The following is a 10,687-nucleotide window of genomic DNA, read 5'->3' on the forward strand; positions in this document are numbered from 1 at the left end:
GGAAGGGAGGGGAGGAGGAGCGGAGGGATAGGAGGCTACGGCAAGAGTGCCAGGTAGTCATCGCCCGCCATGCTCTACCCTTCGTCTCGCGCAAGCATGCATGGCAGGACGTCGGATGGATCGGCAGAGCTGCGGGGGAGATGGAGGCGAAGCTGCAGAAACGACTGGCAGCAGCGTCGCAGACCGGGAAGGAGGACGCGACGAGAGACGTGGAGCAGAAAACAGCAGAGGAGCTGAGGGTAAGGACAGAGGAGAAGCGAGCGCTGACCGACGAGCTGCGAGAGCTGCGGAGAAGGCATGCGGAGGTCCTGGAGGAGCTGAGGAGTAGCAAGGAGGAGGCGCAAGGGCTCAAGGACAAGCTCAAGAGATGTAAGGACAGGTCCACCAAGACAGACTCCGACGTCGCTGCCCTCAAGTTCGCCATGCAGGAGGCCGCGATCGAGCTCAAGCGATTACAGGCGAGGCTGGTCAGCGAGGAGGAACATGCGCAAGAACTGCATGCTCGCTTGACGGAGACGGAGAGGGAGAGGATAGAGGCGAAGGAGGATGCGGCGAAGTTGTCGGAGGCCCTAGAGGAGCTGAGGCAGGAACACGATGGGCTAAAGAGAAGACTGCGCGCGAGCGAGGAGGAGAGGACATACCTGCAGCAGGCGAACCAGAACAACGCCAATGCTGCTGAGGCAGCACACAGGAGAAGGATGAAGAGCATGGAGGAGAGGCACGAGGAGGAGAGGCAGGAGCTGGGAAGGGCATTGAGGATGAGTCAGAAGCAGCTCGACTGGGCCCAGCAGGAGCTGCTGACGCTCGAGGCGACGAGGAACGAGCTGGAGGGATGCAGGCAGCGGCTGCAGGAGACCTCGAGCGACCGAGAGGCCATGGCGCGAGCAGCAGAGAAACTCAGCTCGCTCAAGGTTCGTCTTGGGGGAGGATACGAGAGCGTCTCCTCTCACTTCTGGAGAACCTTCAGACGACTGCGGGCGGCCATGAACAAAGGAGAGGAGGAGAGTGTCGAGAGAAGCGTACGGAGAACGAGTATGAGCCAAAACCTTTCCCTGACCTCAATCAAGTCCTTCTCCACTGCGCTGGCGAACGGGAGAGCGGAGGAGGAGGAGGAGGAGGAGGAGAGGGTAGCGAGGGAGGAATGGGAGTGGGAGGAGGAGAGCAAGTACAATCCTCGATCAGCGTCTCATCGTTTGCAACTAGGCACGCAGGTTCTCAGTCTTCATATCTAGAATGAATTCAATCTCTCCCAACACATTCCTTCCATCCCCTTTGCACAGCACTATCTTTCCAGCCCTCTGCTCCTCACCTTCACCCCTTCTACTTTTCTCTCGCCTCCCCTTCTTCTCCACTCTTCCTCTTCTCCACTGACCCCAGCCACACCTGCTCCAGTTCTCTCGCCTCCCTTCATATCCTCTCCGACCATCACTTGCCTCCTGTCACTACCTCTCCTCTCCCGCTGCCTCACTTGCTACTTAGTTGTCACTTGACGGGCCGGACATGAACAGCATGTCCGTGTCGTTCCTCAACCACCTTCTCCTCCTTCCGCATCAGAATCTCTCCATGCACCCGCGCGTGCGAGGCGTACGCTCCCTCGCTCCCTCCGCTAGTCCCGTTGGGCCTGCCTGCTGGTCGTGCAGGAGCAGCGAGCAAACGAGAGGCTGCGCGGGCAGGATCAACCCGCTCGAGCGCAGCTCCAAGTTTGTCGTAGACCACCTGGCAGTTGATCTGCAAGGCGGAGGAGGAAGGTGAGAGGAGGAGAGGAGGCCAACGCTCAGTCGGGCGAGACCTCGTCCTTGATGCTCGGGTTCTCCTGTACCTTCTTGGTCTGCTCCTCCTGGATCGAGAGGATCATTTTCCTGGCTGCCATGTCGTTGCCTGTCGTTCAGCATCACCGCGCCATTCGTCTCAGCATAGCGCAAGATAACGAGAAGTGAGCGGCCGGTTCTCACCATCCAGTACCACCACTCCTTCCTCTCTGTTGTCCTCGATGATCTGAGCGCGCACTGACGCCTCCAGCTGAAGCTTGAATCTCTCCCGGAACATTGGTTGTCGCCACCTGGCGATGAGAAGCCGGAGGTGCTGCATGGCGACCATGACGACAAGCGACTCTATCTCGTCCCGCTGCTCCAAGTTTTCCTTCTCGAGCTGCTGCTTCTCCTGCTGCGACATCTTGAGCTCTTCGATCGACGCCTCTCCCACCATGTCGAGGTCCGGGTGGCTAACGAGGAGGGACCGCCACACGCCTCGCAGCTGCTTGATCTCCTCCTTCTGACTCTCAATCTTGTCCTTGCGCTTCTCCAGTTGTCTAAGACCAAGTCAGCACTGCGAGGTGAGGAGCAGCTTGTACAAGCTCACTGATTCAGCTTCGCGATGCGCGCAGAAAGCTTCTTCTGCAAACCTTCTAGAGCCTCGGCCGTCCGCAAGCTCAGATCCTTCACCGTCTCATGTGCAAGCCTCTGAGTCTGCGAGAGCTCTGCCGCCGTGTCGGCGTGCTGGACGGTGAGGATGTCTTTCTCTTCTCTCAGCGAGAACAACATGCTCGTTAGCTCGTCGCACTTTCTTCTCGACGCCGCAAGATCCTTGCCAAGCTGCTGCTTCTCCTCCTGGAGGGCTGACAGCTCCTGCTCAAACTTCTTCTTCACAGCTTCAAGCTCCTTCTCTACCCCTGCGAGTTTCTTCTCGAGGTTCAAGGAGGCGGATTCTCTTTCAACCTGCAGAGATGTTAACTCGTCCGAGCAGACTGAAGGAGAGACTTACAAGCACGCGCTTCATCGTCAGTGTCTCCTCCTCGAGGCTCTTCTTGGACTGCTCGAGCTTCTTGCGCTCCTTCTCAAAGGCCTGCAGTTTGACTTCGAAGTCAACGTCCTGTTTCAGCCTGTTGTGATCAAGAAGCTCGTCTGCAAGCTGATCAGTAACTTGTCTCAGCTCCATGTGCTCTTTCTCTAGTTTCGTGAGCTCTTCGGACTTGGTGGAGAACTCCTCGTCTCTACGGTTTAGCTGCGATGAAAGTTTCTCGACCTTGTCCTTCAACGAGTGGCATTCGTTTTCCAGGCTCGAGTTCTTCAGTTTAAACGTATCGCATTCAGCTTCTAAGGAGATGATCTTTGTTCTGAGCGAGCGAATGTTGGTGTTGTCTTCCAACGATCCGTTGTTAAAGTTTGCAGTGTGGACATCCAAGCTAGCTTTAAGTTTCTCATACCGGTCGTCTTTCTCAGCCAGGAGTTTCTTCAGGTGAATTATCTCTTGGCAGGTCAGCTTGAGCTGAGTGTGCATCAGGTCCAGCTCTCGCTTGATCTTGTCGTTTCCCTTCTGCGCCTTCTTGAGGTCCTGATCGTTCTCGTCTCCGAACTTTCGCTGCTCGAGCAGACGTTGAAGGGAGTCATTCTCTCGCTCAAGCCTCGACTTGTCTTTCTTCAGCTTCTCCATGTCCTTCTCGTTCTCTTGGTTGATTTCCTCCAACAGCTTCAGCTTTCTCTGCAGCCGCTCAAGCTCCTTCCCCGCATCGAATGAATCCTTTCCCGCCCCCGTGCCCCCACGTTGATCCCCCTCAGCTCCATAGAGACCGAGCGATCGCGTGCTCATTCCCTGCTTCTTGCAATACACTGTCTGGTGGATTCTCTCAACGATCTCCAAGTGCGACTCTCATTTTCATCGCCGACCGAGCTCGAGCAGACCTGGAGAAACAGAGATCACGGAAAGGAACGAGTTGAGGAAGGAACTTTAACCTCCCAATCCCTCTTACTGTTGATCACATACAATCCTTTCATTTATCTACCTACTAACTTACATCCCTCCCTCCCCGCTTCCCTCCCTCTTTCGCTTCCCCATCATTTCACATGGAGAAAGTCGTTCAGAGTTCTTCAGCCAAACTGTGAATATCATCCTTCTATGCTTGTCCTTAGTTCGCTCCTTCATCTTGATGCTTCCCTCCTCATCAGGCTTCTCTCATCCTCATCAGCCTTCTCCTCTGCATCTTCTTTCAACCTTCTCCTCCTCTTCCCTCCTGCCCTCCATTTCTGAATGCCTTGTGATCATTTCATGGCCCTCCGACAACGCAAGGGGTGGGGGTACGAGGAGTTGTGTGGAGGGGTACTGTTGATGCAGGGGGGTTCTGATGGGGGTTCGAAGTTGGTGAAGGTAGAAGGAATAGGTATTTTACTTGGTTTGTCAATTACAATTTCTCTCTACTTGACCATACATGAATTTGGAATCCAAGTGAAAGGGTTACCGACCACCTCTCAGTTGCTGTAGGACTGGAGGGGTGTGGAATGTCGGGTCAGCGAGTTTCAAATGATCTAACTACCCTACCCTCTTACGAAGTCTAAAGGGGGTAGAAGACCACGGGTAGTCGGTGTTGACTCGGAACTTTTGGGCCGGGCCCGCCGCAGCCCAGCCGCCGCAAGCCGCAGCACTCTGCCAGTCAGCACTGCACTGCGGCATCACTGACGGACTTCGACGGACAGAGTCAGGCTCACCCACCGGGCCGCCGCCGCACAGATCGGACTCCCCCGGCCCGCCGGCCCGCCGGGAACTTCAAGCGGCGGCAGCAAGTTTCGGAAGTTTCTCCGACTCCGACGCTGGCCGGCCGCGGCGGCCCGGCGGGCAGTGGGCCCGGCGGCGGGTGGGCATCCGCAGCCCGGCTGAGTCGCGGCTGCCGCCCGGCCGGGCCCGGGGTGACTGACTCTGATCGGACCGGCCCGGCCGCCCGGCCCCGGCCTGTGATCGGACCGGCCCCCGGGCCGGACGGTACCGGCCGCCCGGCGCCACAGACAGCCCGGCCTCCGACACGGTGTAGGCTAGGTAGTATTGAGAGTCTCACAGATTGCATCATGAAGTCCCGGGCACCGTCGTGATCCCGGCGGGCCGCGCGGCGGCGGCCCGGCCGGACGACTCGGAGCAGTCACCCCGTGGCGGCGGTCCAGCCGGGCACATCATCATCGGGCCCCGCGATTCCGAGGCTCACTGGGGGCCGGGCCCGGCGGGCCCGCACGGTACTACGGTATTGGAGTCACCAACTTGATCCAGGCACCGTCCGATCACCGTGCGTCACCGGATGATCGACTCGGCGGTGACGGACTCAGATGATGGCCCGGATCGGACTCACCGTACGGGGGCCCGCACCGTAGCAGTACGTTACCACGCCGGGGTAGTACCGTCACGGTAGCCTGACCCGGCGGCAGGTGGCCGCCCGGCGGCCCGGCCCGGGGCCCAGGCCCGGGCCCGGCTGGCAGGTCGGGGCCGCCCGGCCGCGCCGGCCACGCCGTTGGGACTCAGTTCAACTAGATGACGTGGTCGCGAATTGGAGTCTTTTCGTGTCTTCTCCTCTTTCTTCATGTCCCGGCGTACCCCTATGCTGACCTATCCCTATTCAATATTCCTAAGGCCTTCCTAGGACTTCAATGACCAGCGCTAGCACAGCCTACGGAGGCCATTCCCTAGGATGTCCTATCATGGTACGTACCCAAATTTGCTGGTACAAATGACGACCATCAGAGGATAGGTAGGGGTACGGAAAGTACGGGTCCTCTATCTTCAGTCGTACTTGCACCGGTCGCTTCCTTTTTGATTTTGTAAAAGTGGGGTACTTTTTAGAGTTTCAAAGTGGGTGAAGGGAGGGTACACCATTTGAAGGGTGGGGTTGCTTATTCAGTAAGGGAAGGGGTGGGGTACAGAAGACCCCTCCCCACTACTGCGACCAAACTAATCAGAAGCAACGAGGAGACGAGGGCATAGAGCATTGCAGAGGAGAACACAAGCGAAGCGAGCAAGCAACAAAATCTTGATAGCTCCTGAAACAGCTCTGAAGAAATTCAAGTAGATACCGAACAACAAAGGCCATTTCTCAAGTTAAAAGTAACAAGTTAAAGCAACATGGAAGTGATACGATATGACCAAGGCTCGTTGATGACCGCGGCTCAGTCCTATGATGATCCGATAAGTTTCATTCCTGGAGGAAAGAAGAGTTTGGGTATAACAGGCACCTCCATCACCGCGCGTCTGAGGCTGCAGCAGGAAAAAGGTTCGCCCCAAACTCACCATTTCCTCCTGTTCTCCTTCCCTTCCTGTCCTCATCGCCACATCTTTTCCCCTCCCTCTTCCTGTGGGTTCGGCTGACGCCTTACAGAGCGGCGAGCGAATCGAGTTCCTACTGGCAATTACTCAGGGGACCTGAAGAACGGGATCAGATCGGGACGAGGGAGTTACGAATGGCGATCGGGGCAGAAGTACGAAGGGCAGTGGAGAGACGATGAGAGGCACGGGACCGGCACGGAGACCTGGCCGGATGGAAGGAAGTACTTCGGAGAGTGGAAGGAAGACTCGTTCCATGGGGAGGGGACATACACGTGGGCGGACGGGTGGATTTTTAGGGGAACTTTTGACAACTACTGCCCTGTGAAAGGCGAGCTGGTCAGCCCCGACATGATTGAGGTCTGGGCTGCTGGACTTGTGCTGGAGGGACTGAAAGGGTTTCACTTAGGTCTACAAGGTCGTCTATGATGGTTTGACTCCCATCTTCGACGGCTCTCGCCCCATCCCTCTCTCCAAGCACATGGAAGATGATCACACGGTGAATGCTCCTCCTCCCCTCCTCCCCCTGGGCTTGCTCCTGCTTTCCTCTCCCTGGGCTTGCTCCTCCCCTCCTCTCCTAGGCATGCTCCTCCCCTCCTCCCCCTTGGTTTGCTCCCCCCCTCCTCTCCCTGGGCTTGCTCCTGCTTTCCTCTCCCTGGGCTTGCTCCTGCTTTCCTCTCCCTGGGCTTGCTCCTGCTTTCCTCCCCCTAGGCTTGCTCCTCCCCTCCTCCCCCTTGGTTTGCTCCTCCCCTCCTCTCCCTAGGCTTGCTCCTCCCCTCCTCTCCCTGGGCTTGCTCCCCCCCTCCTCTCCCTGGGCTTGCTCCTGCTTTCCTCTCCCGGGGCTTGCTCCTGCCCTCTGCTTCTCCCCATCTTGCAGCACATCACTCATCAGTCTTTTGCTGCAGCGGGTGATGACGATGGAGGACATCGAGGAAATGCTTGTGCGTAGCAAGGCGCTGGAGCTTCTTCTCCGCGAACGAGTGTTGAGAAAGCAGGTGGCGGAGGAAACCAGCGCGTCCGGTGAGAGATCGGGAGGAGAGGAGCAGGGCTGTGACGCTGCTGCTAGACCAACTCTTTGTCGACGAGATCAAGTTCGACGAGCCTCGAGCGTCTATGGATGCGCGTTACTCGCTGGAGGTGCAGGAGAATCTGTCTTTGTCTGCTGCCCTCACTCTGCTGCAGGTCGGGAGGAGATCGCAGGAAAGTTCAGTGATCGGAAAGAAGGCCCTCGCACTTCGCAGTGAAGTCAGTGGGGCGCCATCGGACCTGAGCTCGAGGTCGCGGGAAACGGAGAGAGGACGAGGATCGATGGACCAGGGAGGCAGACGATCCCTCGAGGTGGTGAGGCCGCGAAACTCGATCGAGATGGAGGGAGGAAGGTGAGAGCGTCGAGCTGCGTCTCTTCCTCCTCACTCTGCTGCAGGCGATCCTTGGAGGTCGTGAGAGGCTTTCGCGGCTCGATGGAAAGAAAGTCCCTGGAGATGACTCGATCCGGGTAGAGGAGGCGTTGAGGGGGAGGAGGAAGGGTCACTGACGCAAAACAGGAGGGCGTCGAGTGAGATGGATGCGGACGATGCATATTTTGACAAGATGATGAAAAAGTCCATCGAAGTTGCTCGCTGCTCGCTCGAGGTCATGCGGCCTTCCTTCGACATTGACGTCTGCTGCTCCTCTTCCCCTCTCCTCTCCTAACCTCCATGCAGGTCGTCAGCGGCAGACCCGGGAAGAAGAGCGGGGTGGAGTTCTCCCGCCGAGCCGTCCCGAGTCAGGCGTGATCACGTTGAGGCATCAAGCTTGTTTCTTCCTCCTCCCCAAGGAGCTGGAGATTGCGATCCCTATGTGGACCAGGATGAGTTTAGTGTAGAAAGGAGAGGCAAGAAGAGGAGGGGAGAGGTGGGGGGGGTTGGGCGAGATAGAGGGGGAGGAGGAGGAGGAGGATCAAAAACCAATACTCACATAGAAGCGGAAGGACGGGGATGATAAACAAGGAAAGAACCAGAACCCTCTGATCAGTTGCCCACGTTTTGCGAGAAACTCTGGAAGTAAGTCAGATGAAATGGAAAAGCAAAAGAATTGAATAAACCGAAAGAACGATTGGAAGAAACGATTGACATCATCCAATATCTGCTCTGTTCTTACATCGCACTCACTCTATTAGTTTGTTCTCACCGGGCTCTCCTTTCCATTGTATCGCCACTTGACTTCTGTCTCGTCCTCCTCCTCCTCCAGTTGAGCCTCAAAGGACTCCATTCTCCTCTCTTCCTCTAGCAGGATCCTCCCTGCAAGCAGATGTCAGCTTGCTCGAGCATGAGCAGCGAACAGAGTGAAAGCAAGCAGGTTGAGAGGAGGAGGGAGGGTGAGAGGAGAAGGGAGGCAAGAGAGAAATAGAAGGAGGACGGTGCAAGGAGGAGGGAGGGAGAAGAACGGAGGGAGGGAGGGGAAGGTGGAACGAAGAGGAGGAGCAGTGGACCGATACTAGAGTGCTTCTCCTCGATTGCCATGGACGATGCCGTCCTGTTCCGTAGCGTCAAGGCCGAGAATCTCCTGCAACATTTCACCTGCCATACGTGTCCATCGGTCGAGGGTCAGCCTTGTGGTCAAGTCTGGCAAAAGACAAGATTTAAATCGAGACAAGATAGTTACTGAGTATCGTCGTTGCAATCATCATCTCCATCATCCATCATATCTCCATCTTCTTCTTTTCTATTTTTCATTATTATCCTCGTCCTCGTCCTCGTGTCTTGTTTTTAGCCTCGCCCCTCCCTCTCCTCACAAGATCTCGACGACTGCAAGATGTCCGTACGCTGCCGCCATGTGCAGAGCTGTCAGGCCCCGAAAGTTCTTGGCGTTCACATCCGACCCAAACTGCAAGCATGTCAGTCAAGTCCGTCAGAAAAAGAAAGGGGGTTGGAGGGGGAGGACGAAGAGTAGGTTTAGGAAACGGCAATGGGGGAATGAAAGAGGGAGTAGTGAGCAGCAACGGGGAGGAGAAACAAGAGCAGGAGCAAAAGCAGGAAGAGGAGAAGAGACAGGAGGAGGAGGAGGAGGACGACCTTTAGCAAGATGATAGTGTCAGCTACACTTCCAGCAGACGCGGCATAGAGTATAGGAGTAGAGCCCTGGATGTCACGCACGTTTGGGTTGGCTCCATGGAGGAGAAGGAGGTTGACGACATTGCGCTGGTTGTTTCCAAAGGCACGCTCGACAATCTCACTGGTGTAGATGGCGTGATGCCTGGGAATGAAATTTGTTACGTGGAGAGGAGGGGGGAGAGAGAGAGGAAAGAAAGAGGAGGAGAAAGAAACTTACAGAGGCGTCTTGTTGTCTTTGTCCTGGATGTTCACCTCGGCTGACGCTGCCAGAAGAAGTTTGACGATCTTTTCTTGTCGCCTCGTCGCAGCAAGATGCAGCGCACTCGTCCCATGCTTGTCTTGCACGTTTACGTCGATGTTCTGCTTCGCGAGTCGTAGCAACAGTTCAACTATAAACCAACAAGATCGACTAAGCCAACAAGATCGACTAAGCCAACAAGATCGACTAAGCCAACAAGATCGACTAAGCCAACAAGATCGACTAAGCCAACAAGATCGACTAAACCAACAAGATCGACTAAGCCAACAAGATCGACTAAGCCAACAAGATCGACTAAGCCAACAAGATCGACTAAGCCAACAAGATCGACTAAGCCAACAAGATCGACTAAGCCAACAAGATCGACTAAACCAACAAGATCGACTAAGCCAACAAGATCGACTAAGCCAACAAGATCGACTAAACCAACAAGATCGACTAAGCCAACAAGATCGACTAAGCCAACAAGATCGACTAAGCCAACAAGATCGACTAAGCCAACAAGATCGACTAAGCCAACAAGATCGACTAAGCCAACAAGATCGACTAAGCCAACAAGATCGACTAAGCCAACAAGATCGACTAAGCCAACAAGTCACGTCCCCATCTCCCCTCCTTCTCTTGCATCATCATGAGCACAGTCAAGGTTACCGCAAGCGAGGTTGTCACGGGAGACAGCGAGCAGCAGGGGGGTGTCGGTGGATCGAATGCGAGCGTTTACGTCCTTCCCTTGTGCGATCAGCTCCTCAAGCTTCTGATGACGTGGAGGCTTTCAGCTGAGAACGGGCATAGAAGAGAGGGGCGGCAAGCAAAACAGGGCAGAGGTAGAGGATATCCTTGCCTTGACGTCGTTCTTGAGGGCAGCAAGGTGAATCTCACTGCCTGCTGCCAAACTTTCGATGCTTCTGCTGTTTGTTGCCCGTGCTTCACTGCTTGTGCTAGGAAGGACCGAGAGGAGGAAGAAAAGAATGAGACCAAGCTTCATCCTCCCCCTCCTCCCTCTCAGTCGTCCACCCTGTAAACAGAAACCGCGCACCTGGAAACAAAGGATATCAGGTGATGCCTGGCAGCAGAGAAGAGAAAACGATATCAGAGGAGAGGAGAGGAGAGGAGAGGAGAGAAAAGAGGAGAGGAGAGGAGAGGAGAGGAGAGGAGAGGAGAGGAGAGGAGAGGAGAGGAGAGGAGAGGAGAGGAGAGGAGAGGAGAGGAGAGGAGAGGAGAGGAGAGGAGAGGAGAGGAGGAGGACGTGGAGAGGAGGGAGGAA

General features: G+C 55.9%; 5 protein-coding genes across 5 annotated transcripts; 3 read left to right on the forward strand and 2 right to left on the reverse strand.

The window, feature by feature from the left end:
- Positions 1-140: 140 nt before the first annotated feature.
- On the forward strand, positions 141-1,232 carry GUITHDRAFT_116513 (hypothetical protein; the record flags this gene model as incomplete). Its single annotated transcript, XM_005824320.1, has 1 exon — positions 141-1,232. The coding sequence occupies one exon, from the start codon at positions 141-143 to the stop codon at positions 1,230-1,232; it is 1,092 nt and encodes a 363-aa protein (XP_005824377.1).
- A 542-nt stretch (positions 1,233-1,774) lies between these two features.
- Positions 1,775-3,585, reverse strand: GUITHDRAFT_116514 (hypothetical protein; the record flags this gene model as incomplete). The annotated part of the gene is made up of 4 exons (XM_005824321.1): positions 1,775-1,878; positions 1,953-2,308; positions 2,359-2,714; positions 2,761-3,585. 4 exons carry the CDS (start codon positions 3,583-3,585, stop codon positions 1,775-1,777), a joined length of 1,641 nt encoding a protein of 546 aa, XP_005824378.1.
- Positions 3,586-6,159: 2,574 nt separating this feature from the next.
- On the forward strand, positions 6,160-6,387 carry GUITHDRAFT_61926 (hypothetical protein; the record flags this gene model as incomplete). Its single annotated transcript, XM_005824322.1, has 1 exon — positions 6,160-6,387. A coding segment is annotated over one exon (228 nt), but the record flags the coding sequence as incomplete, so codon positions are not given.
- Positions 6,388-6,412: 25 nt separating this feature from the next.
- Positions 6,413-9,536, reverse strand: GUITHDRAFT_78166 (hypothetical protein; the record flags this gene model as incomplete). Its single annotated transcript, XM_005824323.1, has 4 exons — positions 6,413-6,476; positions 8,876-8,937; positions 9,126-9,285; positions 9,382-9,536. Coding segments are annotated over 4 exons (441 nt in total), but the record flags the coding sequence as incomplete, so codon positions are not given.
- A 19-nt stretch (positions 9,537-9,555) lies between these two features.
- On the forward strand, positions 9,556-9,876 carry GUITHDRAFT_53930 (hypothetical protein; the record flags this gene model as incomplete). The annotated part of the gene is made up of 1 exon (XM_005824324.1): positions 9,556-9,876. A coding segment is annotated over one exon (321 nt), but the record flags the coding sequence as incomplete, so codon positions are not given.
- Positions 9,877-10,687: the final 811 nt, after the last annotated feature.

The sequence above is a fragment of the Guillardia theta genome (assembly GCF_000315625.1).
Source record: "Guillardia theta CCMP2712 unplaced genomic scaffold GUITHscaffold_96, whole genome shotgun sequence".
NCBI lineage: Eukaryota > Cryptophyceae > Pyrenomonadales > Geminigeraceae > Guillardia > Guillardia theta.